This window comes from Ovis canadensis, chromosome 23, assembly GCF_042477335.2.
Source record: "Ovis canadensis isolate MfBH-ARS-UI-01 breed Bighorn chromosome 23, ARS-UI_OviCan_v2, whole genome shotgun sequence".
Lineage (NCBI taxonomy): Eukaryota > Metazoa > Chordata > Mammalia > Artiodactyla > Bovidae > Ovis > Ovis canadensis.
Genome location: NC_091267.1, coordinates 18,404,833 through 18,423,424, shown reverse-complemented (window position 1 = coordinate 18,423,424; position 18,592 = coordinate 18,404,833). Strand labels below are relative to the sequence as shown.

The following is an 18,592-nucleotide window of genomic DNA, read 5'->3' as shown; positions in this document are numbered from 1 at the left end:
CATCTCTGCTTTCCTAGCTCATCAGCACCGCCACTGACCAGTCTACAAATTCGACTTTGTTTGCCCGCCAAATCTGCTAAAGGTAATATACTTTCAGACAGCACCAGCAAGCATAATAGAGTCTGGGAATGTTTTAAGGTAGCAATACGGATCTCTGTATCTCATTTCTCTTTGAATCACTTAGAGAAATTCCTTGGGGCTTTGAAGTGCAAATTTCAGAAGGAAAGTTCCAAGGGAATAGAACAGGTTTCTGATTTGGGTTATGATCAATAGACAACAGAATAGAAGTGACGTATGTACGACTAATATGTCCTTCTGCTTAAAAGGCAAGTTTAGCTCTTCTGTGGCACATGGCTTGCTGACTGAATAGTCCTTCTGGATCATAATCACTCTGTAATCCTTGTGGTCGTCTGGGTGAAGTGAGGTGTCTGAAATGAGTTGGAGAGGGAAAATGCCATCAGGATGTACTGAAGCAGAATTTCAAGCAAGTCAGCATAGCTGTGGAATGGTGGGAAGCTAGCCAAGTGAGCAAGCAACAACAGACAGCATAGCTCTTTTGAAGCAAAGGCATCAGGGAGATATGCCATAGAGAGGCAGAGGCTTAAAGAGTGCCAGGTTCTACAAATAGCTATTATTGCCACAAACAAAAATGCCACCATCCCATGCACATCTCTGGAAAGGATTGCAAGTTGCTATTTTGTTGGAGTTGCTGCCATATTTATGTATAAAGATGGCATTCACATAAAATCAAATGATATAGAGAGATAGGTACATATATACATACATATAGAAATAGAGTATCAACTTTTTGAAGGGTGAAGGGCATCACTCTACTACACAATATCTTACTCTTCTCATAGAATATGGACTCATTGTAGGGAACACAGGATGTTTTACACAGTGTATATTTACAATATTAGCACAGTAAATCAATAAATATTTGCGAAGAAGTGTAAGTGGCAAATACAAGTGGAGATTAAGTCGTTCTGTGAGTTCACTTTAAGTACAGTTACATGAGCTGTACTTAAATAGCTATAATGGAAGACAAATTATAAAATAGAAAAACATTTTTGGTCAACAAAATAATAGTGTGGGTGTTTTCCTGAAAACTATTTGATTGATTCTGCACATAAATAAATGATAAGAAGTATTAAACTATGGGCAAATTGTTGTAAAAATTTTTTGAAAATAAAAAAACTTAAGACTATAATGTGTTCTTAGTCAAAACATATAGATATAGATTGTTATAATTTGAAAAGCATACTTTTTGAATATGCTATAAGTCAAATGTTAGCGTTTGCTAGGAGATTTTACCAAAAAGCCTGGTAACTATGGACACTTAGGAAAAAACATAAGAATGCAAAATGGAGATAAAACAGATGCTTTTTTGTTGTTGTTGTTCTTTTATTGTATTTCTTGAATGCTTCTCTGACTCAAATGATACCATTTCTCTTTAGGACAATTTTAGTGGAGGGTGGATGGTGGTCTTTGGATGTTGGGACATCCAAAGGTGTGATTGGGTCCAGAGGTGATGGGTTCAGAGGTGATGTTGTGATTGATCAATGTATGATCCTAGATAGTCCATAAGACGCCTTTGGGGAAATTAGTGAACAGTACCCATTTCCGGATATGGGTCTGCTCGGGGCACCTGAATGGGAGCAGAATCAGCTCTCCTTCCCTCAGCCTGGTGTCCTGAACATCACAGCTGTACACAGAAGCCCTGGGGAGAGGGAAGCTGTTGGGGATTGGAAGCAACTGGTCTCTGAACAAAGTCAGAGATACATGTGCTAGGAAGAAGGAGTCATTGCAGGAGAAAGAAATTCAAGGTTTCTCCTTGAGTATTTAGCACATCAGTCATAGGTTCCAAGTCATGAGAGCACTTTACACACAGCTAACTGACCAGGTCAGTAACAGGAGACATTTGAGAAGAACAGGGAATGAGTCACACACTTCCGGCTGGGGGGTCGGGGCTGAAAAGGCAGATGTTTATAACAGAGGTAGTGGGAAGGAAGATAAATCATTGCCTTTTTCATCACTGTCAACTGAATGGCATTTCAGGCAATATGGGAAAGGTGAATTTTAAAATCTATAACCAGTAATGGTGAAATGTGGGTGATACAGTTTTGTCCCTTTATTAAATTTCTTAACGTAACTAAACTGAAAACACGTACAATATGTGATGTAATTAAAGTCATGATCTCTACCTTTGTGAAAGGTGGATCAGCACAGTGGTTGTATAACTGATAAACAAGCAGTCACTGAACTTCTACACAGAGCTCAGGAACCTGGGCAACGCCTTTTCTCTAGATCACTGCTTTCTTTATCTTTAAAATAAAAAGGCTGAATGAGATGAACTTCAAGGTCTCTTTCAGATCTAAAGAATACCCATGCCTACAATGTAAATATATCTGCGGCTCCACATGGACCAGTCTCAAACGTACCATATTAAAAAACATGCAGTCCAACAGTTAATCATTAAACAAACAAACAAAACACACACCTAAACACTTTTCTCTACCTTTCCAGGAAAAAGTAAGATGAGGAAAGGTATTCTGTCTGTACAGGAAACTTCGTTAAAAATCCTTCTTCTCTTCTGCTACAGCTTTCAATATTCTCTGTACAGATGGGAGCTAATCCTGGAAATTCTCTCCCACTCTCAACTTCTCTCCTGAACACCCACCTAGACCAAACAGCCTCTCTCCCTCTCTCTCTCTCTTTACTTATTCCTCAACCTTCCCCTTGAGCCCTCTTCTATACACATCAGATCAACCAAATCACAGGCTGGGGGGATGAGAGTTGAGGCATGGAGAAACTGCCCTTGCATGAATATCTTTGGTAATTATTACATGTCCCTATTGTGACTCTCAAGTTTTCAGTTTCATTTCTTGGAAAATAAAAGCCTCAAGAAGAAATGTAATTTTGTTTCATACATTTTCCATTTGACAGTATTTGCTGGGGTTAAAATTAGAATACTGGGAGTCTACAGTGTAAAGATAATAGAAAGACAACATAATGCTATCTGACCAAAACTTATTCAATCTTTTATTTCTAGGTGAAAAAAATAATCAGATAAAGTCCTTGTCCTTGTTTTAACATTAACCTATAAACTTTTATTCTTTCATCTTTTAGTATAAAATGCAAATTAAAGTTTAGTTACTGAAAAACTGGTCCAGATAGATGAAATACAGCTTTTCTTTCTTACCACCAAAGCATATATCTAAACTCTGATCATCTAGACAAGGAAAATTGGTAATTTTCAACATGTTTTAATATTCACACATTTCAAATAGAAAAAGCACTGCAATGGATAATTAAAGTAACATTGAGTTTACGACAGTATTTTACCTAATTAATATATATCATTTACTATACACAGAAATCTTTTGTAAACATTCAATTTAAATCACTGCACTGCAGTGTATCCCTTCCATTGCCTTTGGAGTGAATCAGTATGGAGTTTTCCAAGGAGTCTAGGAATTGTGCAGAATGTTCCTGAAACACTTTGCACTGCTCAGATGAAACGCGCTATTTAAGTACAAAGTATCCTGATAATTTCAATGTTGACAACACCATTCATCCCATGACAACACCTAACTCGACCTAACTTATCTGATACTTCAAGGCATAATCCTTAAACTAAACTTCTCCAATAGGATGTTTATAACTTTGATATATACAACAAGTTCAGGAAAATATCATCAAAAGAGGAAGATTTCAAAAACATTATATTTTATGTCTGTAAGGATGAGACTAAAAAGCTGGCTTAAGACTCAACATTCATAAAAGGAAGATCATGGCATCCGTTCCCATCACTTCATGGCAAATAAATGGGGAAACAGTGGAAACAGTGAAAGACTATGTTCCTGGGCTCCAAAATCACAGCAGGCGGTGACTGCAGCCATGAAATTAAGATGCTTGCTCCTTGGAAGAAAAGCTATGACCAACCTAGACAGCATATTAGAAAGCAGAGACATTACCAACAAAAGGTCCATCTAGTCAAAGCTATGGTTTTTCCAGTAGTCGTGTGTGGATGTGAGAGTTGAATCACAAAGAAGGCTAAATGGTGAAGAATTGATGCTTTTGAACTGTGGTGTTAGAGAAGCCTCTTGGGAGTCCCTTGGACAACAAGAAGATCAAACCAGTCAATCCTACAGGAAATCAGTCCTAAATATTCACTGGAAGGACTGATGGTGAAGCTGAAGCTCCAATATTTTAGCCACTTGATGCGAAGAACTGACTCATTGGAAAAGACCCTGATGCTGGAAAAGATTGAAGTCAGGGAGAGAAGGGGATGATAAAGGATGAGATGGTCAGTGGCATCACTGACTTGTTAAACATGAGTTTGAGCAAACTCCAGGAGTTGGTGATGGACAGGGAAGCCTGGCGTGCTGCAGTCCATGTGACTGCAAAGAGTCGGACATGACTGAGTGACTGAACTGAACTGAAAGAGGAGAAAGTCTCCCCATTAGGAAGGAAAGCACAAGGCTAACTGGACTTCCCTGGTGGCTCAACTGGTAAAGAATTTGCTTGCAATGCAGAAGATGGGGTTTGATCTCTGGGATGGGAAGATCCCCTGGAGAAGGGATTGACTTCCTATTCCAGTATTCTTTCCTGGAGAATTCCATGAACAGAGGAGCTCGGCTGGTCACATTCCATGAGGTCGCAAAAGATTTGGACGCCACTTTAGAGACTAAACAACAAGAAGAGATATTTGTTCCTAAAGAGATTGAAAGGGTTACATTGCCCAAGAGTAGAATATCTGGGATGTTCTTCTTTCCTAATATCACACAGAGTCCCTGATAATGCCTTTGAACTGGTGGAACAGCACATACGGTTATATATTTTCTCTTTAGTTTATATCTTCAAGTGGCAAAGAAAATTGAGACCTAGGGAAGCTGGCTGCGGGGGAGTTATTCTCTACTTAAATGGCATTTTCTGTTTAAGTAAAAAAAATGTGGATTGTGGAGAAGAGGTATTCACTCTTCCAAAAATTCATTTTTATTTAAAAATAAATTTTAAATTTGAATAAAGTTCATCTTAAAATGACCAACTATGGTATGTTCTCTTTTTGATTCATCTCAAGTTTTATTTACATAAGTGACATCAAAAATAATATACTATCCTTTTCAAAAATAAAAAATAACTGATAATGCTGATAAATTTTCACAATATGTCTATCTTGGTTTCTTCAATTCCTTCTCAACCATCTTACTCCCAAAATCATCTAAGGTAATCATTGTTACGAGTTTGGTGAATATTATTCCAGTAATATTAAAGTAATTTTATTATAAAATATTTTCTCACGTGAGAAAATATTTCCCAATAAATGTTATTAAGATGAGATAACCTTATTAAGATGAGAAAATAATGTCAGTCTATTGCAATTTTTATATGTTTTCTTTTTCAATTATCTGTGGGTTATCAAATTTTCCATTATGTAACTTGTAACATTCTCAGTAACTCTGAATTCATTTCTTGTCTCAGGAGTGGGAGAGTGTATGTCACAACACAACTGTGTTTACACCAGAAGCAGAGAGGTTTTCCCAAGAGGGATCATCCCGGAACCTTCCCCAGAGCTCTGGGGTCCTCAGCCCTTTTTTTCAGACCTCACTCTGTCCTTCATTTCTGCAGACCTCAGAGTCTGACTGGCTGAGTTTTCTCTGACTGTCGCTCAATCTCACAATCCTTCTCGTGCATGCTAGACTGTAATCCTAGGTGATTCATCATTGCACTGTGTAAAGGTAAAGCATCCAGAAATAGTCACAGTCTATAAAATAAAAACTGCAGAGTCATCAGAATGTGTCAGAAGATGGGAAATCCCTGTAAGAGTGAGTCGGTGGCATCTTCTCTAGCTCTGCTTCTCACCCTCCAAGTCCACACGAGACCTCCATCCACCACTGTCTACCACCAGATCACAAGTAGTTCCCAGGAACACAGGAGCCAGGGATTAAAGGCCTATGTTTAAAGGTGACTAGGAAAAGAAGTCGAAGATATTAAGAGACAAAAACAAATTTTGAGATAAGAGTTGACACAAACTAGTGTCCTGGTCAGGCAGGACCACAGCTCAAGACTGGACAGAGGAAATGACCCATGGCAGTTTGAAACCTATAGTCATGTGCAGATGTGAGAGTTGGACAATAAAGGAGGCTGAGTGCCAAAGAACTGATGCTTTCAAACTGTGGTGCTAGAGAAGACTCTTGGAGTCCCTTGGACTGCAAGGAGATCAAACCAGTCAGTCCTAAAGGAGATCAACCCTGAATATTCATTGGAAAGACTGATGCTAAAGCTAAAGCTCCAACACTTTGGCCACCTGATGCAGAGAGCCGATTCATTGGAAAAACCCTGATGCTGGGAAAGATTTAGGGCAGGAGGAGAAGGGGGCAACAGAGGATGAGATGGTTGGATGGCATCATCAACTCAATGGACACAATTCTGAGCAAACTCTGGGAGACGGTAGACACAGAGGAGCCTGGTGTGCTACAGTCCATGGGGTCGCAAAAAGCTAGACACGACTTAGTGACTAAACAGCAACAAAAAGCTTAAAACTAAATCATCACTGGGAAAAAATGATCCATGTTATAGAGGTGAATCATCATGTACCTTAGCTGGATGCAAGTTACAAAGCTAAGCTTCAATATCTGGATTTCACACTCACTGTATAATCTTCTGATTATAATCTGGATGTCTATGCATGGTTGCTTACAAGAAACACTGAGCTGTGTGAGTCTAAGAACACTTAACTGAAAATGTATGTATGTTTTTATATGTGTGCATATATGTATATGCATAGATGTTTACACATATATGTGTATATTCAGTCTTTTTAGCTTGGTTAATGGGACTTATTACTAAGAGCGGGTAAATTCTCACGTGCCCACCTCAAGCTTCCGAGACTATAAATTAAGATCCAGATTCCAGATTGTGATAAGTTTTCAAAAATAATGAAGACCACCTGGTCTGCTCTAACATATTTTATGACTGTTATCAGAAGTAACTGTAACCCTCCTGTGGAGACTTAGACCCACTCAAACAAACCTAATAAGGAAAAGTGACATCAGGAAGGTTAAGTTTTGCACATCCACCCCCCAAAGTCAGGGAAACAGCAGTTGTAATTTTTAAAACATGTGAGACGCTTGCTCTCCCAATAAAGTATGCCAAGCCCCCTTGACTTCTAAAGAACACAGGATCAAATTAATAAAATAAGAGCTATCAATAGTTGAGATCTTATAGGAAGTGAAAAATCCATAAATATGCATTGGTCAGTAATCAAACAATCTTCCAACAAATCTTTTGAGGTAATCAATATTATTTCTATTTTTATTTTACAAATTAAAATATTGAGGCATAAAACGTGAAGAATCATGTCCAAAATTTATAGCAAGCAAGAATAAGAAAGTCAGAACTGGAAGCCTAATCTGCTTCTAAAGCCAGTGTTCCTCACGGCCATGCTGAAGCCAAGTGGGGAAGATCCCCTTGCAGTGGGCATCCCACTTGGGGGCCCTCAGAATGTCATCACTGCTTTATAACTTAAATGATAAAGTGAACTTGAAGAACTCTGCTCAACTTCCACAAATCACTTGAAGCCTACTACCAAATAAAAATAAAGCCCAAATTAAAGTGAAGCCTCTGCGACTCCCTGTTCTCTATATGCCACGTGCTCCATGGTCGCTCCGTCATGGCTGACTCTGCAACCCCATGCACTGTAGCCTGCCAGGCTCCTCTGTCCACGGACAAATTACCACTAATCTCTGCCTCCTTCATCAAGTAAGTGGCCTCCTCAATACTATCTCTTTACAGAATGAGTTGTGGATTATGGTGCCACTCAGACAATGGCCTCGAGCCATGGAATGTCAACTTCCGCAGACAGGGGTTTTTACACATCTCTCATGGTCCCACATTCCCCTCAGATGCCAGGTGTAGGCTTCCTGGCACACTTTAGTTTGTCCACGTGACTAGAGAAGCTTAAGTCTATCCTTAATGTAGTCTTCATTTCGTGAACCACCTCCCTACATTCCCTTCTGATTCAGTAGCTCTAGGTGATAAAATCTTCTCCTTCTACAGATGAATTAGCATGGCTCTAAAGAAACAAGGAGCAAAGAACAGCACTTGAGAACCAAGAAGATTTTGAAACCCAAGGATAGCAGATTGAGCGTCACCATTTATTCATCTCAAGTAGAGCTAGAATCTGGATCACATTGCTGAAGTTGATGAAGTTGACTCTACATCTCTAACGAGACTATAATTTTATATCCTCACATTGTTTCCATGATTACTAATCTCAGGATGAAAATGGAACTTATGAAAGCCTAGATCATAACACAAGCCATCGTCTTTAGGTTCTGGCTATATTCTAAATTATCAGTCAAGAAGAAAATACGTATTTCCATTAAAAACTCTAGCACTAATTAAGTAATCACAATGTTTATACATTTTCAGAACACATCAAGCTTGATTGCCACATGTAAAATATCCATGACTTCTGTTAACAACCCAATATTAGAAAAGCATAATAAAAACCACAATCTAGTAATGTTTAAGGCTAACACATATGCTAGTTTATATCACTCATTTTAATTATTATATTATTAGTCTATAGTATCATAATAAAAGTCATCATTAGTCTCATATTAATTATTTAAAATATTTTAGTGTTTGAATGGAGCATCATAGCCCTGCTCTGATGTTACCTCTGTAATGTGGGACGGAAACTTGAACAAAGTCTACGTACACTTCAATTTAATCTACTGCCTGTTACAGCCTGAGTAAAACGATACACACAAACTTTAAAAAAATATGTAATTATAAGTAAATAATGTGCTTTATGTAAGTTGAGTCGTCTTTCCATTTTAAAAAATGACCTCATCAAATCTCAAATTGCTGCAGCCTGATGTTCACAAAGTTTAAAAATGTGATAGCAATTTTTATTATAACAAATGATAGCTCATCATAAAGTGAGCCAGTCAACATCACAGGCCTTTTTTAATATTACAGTTTAAAAGGAAAATTGACATAGAATGGATAATTATATAATAACAGATAATGTGTGCCAGGCCTTGCAAATGAATACTGGGCTGCTAGGGGGCTCACTTTTCCTTTCATCCCAACTCTTAGGGATTTGCATTTCTAAAAAAGAGATTAGTCGGCTTTATCCTAAGATCCATTTGCTTTAAAAATGATAATTTTCAGGACAAATGAATATTTTATTCAAGTTCTCCAAAGATCATTTTGATGGATACATTTTGCAATATTGCAACTGCCTTTTCAAGTTTATTGGGATTCAAAGTATAATTAGTTTCTCTATTACAGACTGCCTCTTGAATTACATGTTTCAGCATAATGGAAGTCCAACTAATTAACTGTGTTGCTGATGACCATGTAAACCCCTGAGTCACTTCACTTTACCTCTAAAGTAGGCTAAATTTTAAGGAAAAGTAATTTCCCTTCCAGAATTTACGAAATGAAAAGAGAGAGCACTGTAGATTTGCTTCCAAATAGAACTGGGAAACTCTTTGGAAATGATAAAGTTGTCTTACAGAAGTTCTTATACTATGATAGAAAGAGAACTAAGGAAGAAAACAGACGGAAAAAACAAGTCCCCACTTACCAGGTGTGAAATTGTACCGGGCTGAAAATCCCATAGATTCCAGCTCTCCATCAGCAAAAAATTTAATCCATAGAAATCTTCCACTGGATTTTATTACAGGTGGATTTTGTTGTCCACAAAAACGTCCAATTATTGGAGAAAATCCAAAAGGTCCATCTCGAACTTCAATATGATCAAATTTGCACTCCCAAGATGGTTCAATAGAGTACTTTTCATCAAAGTAAAGTTCAATGCACTGTCTTGGGGCAGCTAAAAAGAAAAAAAAGAAAAAAGAAAGAAAGATTATGTCTAGAAGGTCCTTTTTAAATTTGTAGTTTGACTTTTCTGATTCTATTTAAGATTTCATCTTGTATAATAACTTCTATCCAACTTTGACTGTGATATACATAGAAACACTAAGGAAGTTTGTTTCAGTTAGTATTCTAAGGGATAAAATTTCTGTAAGAATGTCTAAGGGATGATTCTTAAAACTGATGAGGTTGCCCAAAATATTATTCTGATATATAAAGACCATTTCAATGTGTGACACAATGAACAAGTCATGGTATTTTTGTGAAAGGCTCGTAACTCAGGTTTAAAGAGTGGAGAGGCATCTTTCTGTTGCTGCTGCTGCTGCTGCTGCTGCTGCTGCTGCTGCTGCTGCTGCTGCTGCTGCGTCGCTTCAGTCGTGTCCGACTCTGTGCGACCCCATAGATGGCAGCCCACCAGGCTCCCCCGTCCCTGGGATTCTCCAGGCAGGAACACTGGAGTGGGTTGCCATTTCCTTCTCCAGTGCATGAAAATAAAAAGTGAAAGTGAAGTCGCTTAGTCGTGTCTGACTCTTCGCGACCCCATAGATGGCAGCCCACCAGGCTCCCCCGTCCCTGGGATTCTCCAGGCAAGAACACTGGAGTGGGTTGCCATTTCCTTCTTAGCGACCCCATGGACTGCAGCCTACCAGGCTCCTCCGTCCATGGATTTTCCAGGCAAGAGTACTGGAGTGGGGTGCCATTGCCTTCTTCCAACCTTTCTGTTGCTTCTCCCGTATCTTCAGGAGAAGCCATTTTTACGGTCAGACACCACTTGAGATCTGCTTCGCATGGAGTTCTACAATCATTCAAGTAGTCCCAATCAGATGTCTTGGTTAGAGCGGAATGTGTGTAGAGGAATATGAAGAGTAACTCTTCCAGAACACAAGTGTTATCCTGCCATTCTCAGGCTTAAACTCAATCAGAAACTATCAGCTATAAGGGAACAATCAATACAATGGACACACAGGTCTCTTTGAAGCCTCCTGCAGCTCGTCCCAGCAGGATCTTTCCACCTCACAAACAGCCCACGCTCAGGCCATTCCAGGCCTTCGTGTTTTCTAAGACAGTATACCCTTCCAAGTTTTCATGTGTTTTCCCACTTTCTTGACTACCTGTACACTTCCAAACCAACTCCTGTTTACGTGAGGAAATCTTGCTTAAAAAACAAACACACGACAACAACAACAACAAAACAATACACGCACACACAAAGAAAACACCTCCTCTCTAAATCTAAATACACAAACTGTGTCTGTCTACCTTCTTTCTTCCGGCTTCCCTCGTAGCTCTGTCGGTAAAGAATCTGTCGGCAGTGCAGGAGACCCAGGTTTGATTCCTGGGTCGGTAGGATCCCCTGGAGAAGGAAATGGCAACCCACTCCAGTATTCTTGCCTGGAGAACCCCCATGGACAGCGGAGCCTGGCAGACTACACGCCATGGGGTCACAAGAGTCAGACCTGACTTAGTGATTAAACCACCACCAACCACCTTCTTCCTTCAGCACTCAAGCACAGTGCTTGTCCTTGAGGATTTGTCCAAAAAAACCAAAACAAACAAACAAACAAACAAAAGCACACACAACCACACTGTCGGGTGAATTGCAGTAAATGAGCTTATCTTTATAAGCGTGCTTACAGCGCTCATCACAGAAGAGTGAGATTAGGTGAGCAGCTCTGTAAACCTCTACATGGAGGCATTTGCTGAAGCCTTTCCATTCTTGCCTTGTCATGGCCAACAGTTCAAAATTCTGGCATTTTAGACTGATACTCAGTCAGGGTACCCCCAGTACAGCCATCACAGCTGTTGAGATATCCACACTTTTATCCTAGTTAGCAAACAGCCGTCTCGAATCCTTTGAGTGCTCTCCAACCTCCTGACCCTCTCCAAAGACCAACCCCTCCAGAAACTTGAAAGTTAAGACCCGGCACAGGAGGGCCCGCTTCCCATGTGATCAGCAATCATTCCGAATGGCTACTGTTCCCTCCACACAAGTTCTTAAATATATATTGAATATCACACACTTGAGTGGCTTTAAAACTAAAGCCTTTGGTATATGCTTGCGTTTAAAATGAAGGCATGGGTATCAAAACATATATAGAATTGAGATATGTAATCACCAGAAAATTAGAGACTCACTTTATAACCCAGAAACTCTCTGCCTTGTCCTTCACAGTCCACATTGCCTTTCTCTTTATTCTGCCCTCCCTTATGTATTAGTTTACAAAAATCTACTTTATGTATTTCTTATCTCCTCTCTTTCCAGACCAATGCACTGGATGCCATGGACATCCCAAAGGAGGGAGATTATAATATAATAGTATTTGCAGCTCCATCCAAGACCAATTAAATGAGAAAATCTGGAGGCTGACCCAGGCATCTATATTTTTTAAAAGAGTTAAAATGCTATAAATGCCCTTTGGATGATGGTACTCATACTAACAGTCTCAACAGCAATCTCTGTGTTTATCACCTGTAAACATATACTTTCATGCCAGGACTGTCCACTGAACTAAAGATCCACACGTGCAATTTCTTCATGAGACATCTCCATAAACATGAAATTGAACACGTGGCTTTCCCTTTAACCCCCTTCCCCACTCCTATTCCTTAGGTGGCATAACAATCGCATCTAACACTCAAGCCAGAACCTACAGAATAGTCCCAGGACAGCCTACTCTCCCCTCCCTACATCCAGTCACTCAAGGTTCAGTTTCGCAAATACCCTTCATTGTTTTCCCATCAACGTCACTTCTGTAGTTCAGGGTTTCCCTGTGGTTTACCTGGTCTTTCACAACAGTTTCCACTTCGGTTCTTTTCTTCCAGTTACTTCATCAAAATCTCAGCTTACTATTTCTCTCCTGCGATTATTTCAGTGGCACCCCACTGTCTACAATATCAAGTCCAAACTGGCCTGGGTGACAGACGGATACCAAATTCTCTCTTATCTGAGACCACGTGCACTCCAGCCTCCTCACTTGTCCCTCTCCTTACCCTCTGCAAAAGCCCTCTGAATCGACATGTGGTTAACTAACCACACTGTATCTCTGAACCTCTGCACATGCTATTTTACACAGAGAATGGCAGTGTCCTGAATGGTCTTTAAAACCGAATGCAAGCATCTCTTTCTCCTTATAGCCTTGTTTTTCTCCCTGTTTCAAACACTGCTCATCTCAGAGCTACTTTAGATTGTTTACTGGAAAAGAGCATAGTACCCAGGCCACATTGTAGGTTCCATAAGGCAAGTACCATGTCTATTTTGCTCAATACTCTCTAAACTGTACTAACAAGAGTGGTTCAGTAAATATTTGAGAAATGTTATGAATGACAAAGGGGCCAGAATGAAGTATTTCAAGAAGGGTTCACAGTGATAGGGGGTTCTCTTTATTTCCCAACTTTAAGTTTTGTCCTTGACATGAAAGAAAGATCTATCAAATTAACATGTGCCTTGTTTGTAAGTAAATAGTGAGCATAAATACCTTTTATGGTTAACTCTGGTAAGGTAACTCTGTGAGTGTGTGTGTGGTAGGGGGAGCACAGGTGTTTGGGAAGTTGCAAGTTTGGGGCCATTAGGTGCTAACACATAATATTGAAAACTTCAACCACTAGATGAAATGTTCATATATTTTAAAAAATTGTCCTTAATAAAGAGGTGTCTACAAGGGTAATGGAAATGGAAAATGTTCAAAGAGAAGCGAATCCCTTTTTCAGCACTTTTTATCCTTCAGGCTGGGAAAAAAACTGATGAGGAGAAACATCATCATTTGGAATGCTGACTTTGGCATGAAAGGATGAAAATGTCACTTTTTAGCACAGACTGAGGCTCAGAATAATATTCAGATTGATATCTGGAAAATATGATTATGAATTAAAAAAACTAAATTGGAGGATAATTGCTTTACAATGTTGTGTTCTGCCTTACAACAATGCAAATCGATCATAGGTATACATATATCTCCTCCTTCTTGAGCCTCCCTCCCACCCTCCATGATTACATTTCTTTCTACATGAATACGTTTTGGGTGCTTCATATTATTTAAGAGAGAAAACAACAAAGTATAGATTATTCTACTAATTATTTAACCAATAAAAGATGAGCTGCCAAAATTGTTACACATTCGGTAATATTATGCCAATCATACATCCATTCCATTAATTAAGAATTCCATATCAGTGAAATCAACTGCAAAATAAACTAAGTTGTTGAATTCTTTTTATTTTCCAGAATTTACCTGTTTATAAGTCTTTACTAATCACTTCACTCAGGGATTCCCTGGTGGCTCAGAGGGTTAAGCATCTGCCCTCAATGCGGGAGACTCAGGTTTGGGGAAGATACCTGGAAAAGGAAATGGCAACCCCCTCCAGTACTCTTGCCTAAAAAATTCCATGGATGGAGGAGCCTGGTGGGCTACAGCCCATGGGGTCGCAAAGAGTCGGACACGACTGAGCAACTTCATTCACTCACTAATCATTTCAATAATTAGCTCGATACCACATTTTATAGTTGCTGGATTCACTCAGAGATATTTTTTGTGTAGAGCGTCCAGAATCAATTTTTGTAATGTCTCTATGTATACTGGGCTTCCCCGGTGGCTAAGTGGTAAAGAATCCTGCCTGCCAATGCAGGAGACACATGTTAGATCCCGAGACGAAGGAAGATCCCCTGGAGAAGGAAATGGCAACCCACCCCAGGATTCTTGCCTGGGAAATCCCATGGACAGAGGGGCCTAGTGGGCTACAGTCCATGGGGTTGCAAAGAGTTGGACACGACTTAGCAACTAAACAACAACAACAAAGCCTTTACTAATCATTTCAATAATTAGCTCGGTTCCAGATTTTATGGCTACTGGCTTCACTCAGAGATATTTACGTGTACGGCCTCCAGAAGCAATCTCTGTAATGTCTATATGCACACTGCCCATTCCGAGTTCAGGGACAGCCAGGCCGGACTTGGCTCCCTCACCTTCTATGATGTAGATGCATTCCCGGTCAGGGGGGTACTTGCTTGGATAGTTTGGAGAAGTGAAGATACCTCCCTCTGCATGTTTTGTCCAAGTTCCACACTGCACAGACTTCTGTGTTTCTGAGGTGGTTTGCTTTTCTGCAAAATAAAAATTTTTAAAGCCCCATTATCCAATTTTCTATACAACTAAAAATAGAGAGGACATTCTTACAATATCCATTAGTAAATTAACTTCTAAATGCTGTCTTAGTCAAAACCAATCAATTATACACACTATAAAATGCTCAGATATTCTGGAATATTAAGAATATGGAGAATACAGGAAAATGCAAGTGAGGAGAGGCCTCCCACTTGAATTTTTCCAAAGAAACACACCTGTTCCTTTTTTGGCTGCTCCAGACAAATGGAGGATGATTAAACTTGCTACAACTGAAACAGAACAGAGAATTGGGAAGATTAATGTACACTGAAATGACCAAATTCTATTAACAACATAACGGTTTAAAGATAAAAAGATATCAAAGATTATTACTGGCAACCCTTCTCAGATAACTAAGAACTTGCACAAACTGATTCAAAATGTACAAATCAGGACAATTTAGGAATCTCCTCAGGAAGTAATGCCAGTTAAGAATGGTTGAGACTCAAGCTCCTAAGGCAAATTCAGACTTTGAGACTAAGAGTCAACACTGTCACCTACTACTGTCACATCACAGTGGGCTTTCAGGAGTGTGGCCTGGCTGCCCTTTGTAAATGACTTTGCCAGCTTCTTGCAAAGAAGACAGAGGGTCAGCAGGGCAAAGGATGAAAAGGAAAAGTGTTTTCATCAACAATGTTACTGTATTTTAGGAAACAAATATTTCACCAAATCCTATGGCAGGTGGGGGAGGGGAACAAGGGAAGAACAGCCTAATGTGGACTGAAGGCATTAAGTACCATAATAAAAATGTTTCTTTTACAAAACTGACCTACCAAGTAACCCCAGTCCTCAGCATGCTTAGGATAGGAAATGAATCTCTCCTAATCTTAACTTTGATGCAATCTTTTGTATTATCCAGGAATATTTTATAATTTTAAGAAAGGTTATTTCTATAAATATTTTATTAAGGCAGATTTTCAGTATCAGAAAAAGACGCTGATCTAAAACTTAACAGTAAATCTAGGAAGACCATTAAAACGCATCTTACTGTTTTACTTCCACATCCTTGACTTACTTAATATTTTCACAAAGTCTAAAACTGAGAGAAGTATTAAAGTAATCTAGTCTTCATAATTTCTGATTTTGCCTTCTGTATTTCTCTTTTATCATTTATTTTCTTGTCAATTATCTAAAAGCTCTCAGTTTCATTAGGTCTGTAATTATAAGTCCACTTAAAAATGATTTTGGATAAGGGCAGGTATAATTCACAATGATTTCCTAAAGGAAAGTTCAGGACAGGGTCTTAAAAATGCATCCATGAAGACTGTTCCAGGAAAAGTATATGTGAGCCCTGATATTAGTGTTTGAGAAGGGATGTCAATTATTTTACTTGTACTCTATGTAGCCTGTTCAGCTTTTAGATTAAAACAGGTTGTTATTGTCTGTGTTCAGGTAGAAAAAAAAAAAAAAGTCTTACTCTTAACTTTCCATGTCTACACACACACACACACACACACACACACACACACACACACACACAAGTTCACAGCCACCAATACCAAGCTGCTGGTTTGGGGTTTCTACTCGGATGGAACCGCACTGTGGATTGTGTCCTGTGATGAACACAGCAGCAACGCCGGTGGCACGGGCAGCCTTACCCTCCCTCTATCCTGTGAGATTCCCAAGACAGATCTTCTTAGCCTGCCTTTTACTCGATGACTTCTGACGCTATTTGCCTCCAGTCCCCGGCCCTCCCCTCAACCGCACGCGAACCGCACACTCGTGAAGCGACACTCGAGGTCTATCTACACTCTCCGGAAGAGTTGAGGCTGGCACTCGCGCTACCCTCGAGCGTGGCGTTCAGGTGGCTCACACACGACCCACCGGAGGGGCGACGCGGGCCCGCTGGGCTCCAGAAGCCCCTGAAACGACCGTTCCTTCTCCTCCCCGGAGCTGTCGAACCGGCTCTCTCCCCACCTTCCGCCTGAGACCTCCCTGGGACCCGCTCCCCGTCCCCTGCCGCACGTGCGCGTCCCCACCGGGCACTCGGCACCCTCCACCCCCCGACGCCCCGGCGCACGGCGAGGCTGTTTTCCTCGGCCGACACTCAGCTCCAGGGACCACCGCCGCGCGCCGCCCCCACGCCGGGTCGAGGATGCTGCAATACAGAAAGTTTACATCTGCCCCAGACTCGCGGGGACTGCGGGGTCCGGCGAGGGCGCGGCGGGGGCCAGGCTGTCCCCGCGCGCTCGGCCACGAGGGGAGGAAGGCGGGGAGGAGGGTCCCCCGGGCGGCCCGGCGTGGCGGGAAGAGGTACTCACTGTGAAACAAACTGCGTCCATAGATCATGTCTGTTCCTTACACCAGAGGCTCCAGGCTCCACTAATTCCATTTAGAGACGGGAAGACTTCCAGTGGTCAGGGAGAGGACGGAGTCGAGAGAGGGTTGAGAGGTGCAAACCGGGAACAGATGAAGAGCGGGGGGAGAGCGAGGCGGGGGGAAAGCCGGCGATCCGAGCCCACACAGCAGCAAGATCCGAGTCCGCGCGTCCTCCGCCCCGGGCTCGCGCTCGCACCCGCTCGCCCTCTCACCGCCGCGAAGCCGGCAGCATCCTGGCCGTGACGCTCGCCTCACGCCCGGGCGCCGGGCGCCTCCATCCGCGCCGCCGGCGGCTGCTCCCGCCCCCTCTGCATCACCGCCGCCGCTGCCGCGGCGGGCAGGAGGGCGCGCGGGCGGCGGCGGGCGCGGGGCGAGCCCTGGGGCGCTCCGGCCGGGGCCGGGCAGGGGCTGGGGCCGCGCGGCGCGGCGAGGCGGGGGCAGGTCCGGACCGACGGCAGCGACGGAGCGCGCGGCGGCGGCGGCGGCTGGAGGGGGGCTCGCTCAGTCCCCGGTTTCATACACCACGAGCAGCAGGTCGGAGCAGCCCTCCTCGGTCCAGCCCTTGGGGATCGTCCGCTGAGGCATTGAAGACAGGAGGAGGAAGGGGTCCGTCATCGGCTCGCCGGGCTCCGCGCCACCTCTGCGATCTTGCGGAGAGAGGAGCGGGTGGGTGGGCGTCTGGGAGGAGGGCTGCAGGGTGGTGGCGGAGAGACCGGGGTGGCGGGGGGCGGGCGGGAGGCGGGGACGGGAACGGGGCGGGGAGGGAGCGGGAAGATGGCAGAGTTACCAAGTGGGCGCCTGAGTCATAGCCCGGGGCGGCGTGACCCTCCGGGAAGCCCGCGGCCCGCGGGCAGCCGCGCAGCTCCTCTCGGCCGGCGCCCCCGGGGCTGGTGCGAGGCCGAAAGGGGCGGCGGCGGCGGCTGCAAGGACATCACACCCGCTCCGATCCTGGGGGTGGGGCGAGGGGGAGAGGGGCGAGGACCAGGCTGGGAGCCGTCACTCCGCCAGCCCGGGCAAAGGGGGCCAGAGGGCGCCGGGCAAATCCGGAGCTGGAGACTCGTGCCGGCTAAAAAGGCGAGGGAGGAGGAGGGGCCAGCACGTGAAAATCCCTCTCGGGGTTCACATGTTCACTTTTGAAAAACGCCTAGAAACTGCGATCGAGCTGTCCCCCGCGCCCCACAGTCCATCTGGCTAGAGGAAGCGGGTCCCGTCTCCCTTCA

At 42.6% G+C, this 18,592-nt stretch overlaps 1 protein-coding gene across 1 annotated transcript in view; it reads right to left on the bottom strand.

Annotated features, from left to right (window-relative positions):
* The window catches only part of NETO1 (neuropilin and tolloid like 1), a 103,312-nt gene extending 85,403 nt beyond the window's left edge, over positions 1-17,909 (bottom strand). The window contains exons 1-4 of the mRNA XM_069568423.1: positions 17,315-17,909; positions 15,230-15,283; positions 14,855-14,992; positions 9,605-9,853 (exon numbers count right to left, since the gene is read on the bottom strand). Coding sequence (XP_069424524.1) covers positions 9,605-9,853; positions 14,855-14,992; positions 15,230-15,283; positions 17,315-17,342 — 469 coding nt within the window. The 5' untranslated portion in view covers positions 17,343-17,909. The remainder of the gene's footprint in view (positions 1-9,604; positions 9,854-14,854; positions 14,993-15,229; positions 15,284-17,314) is intronic.
* Positions 17,910-18,592: the final 683 nt, after the last annotated feature.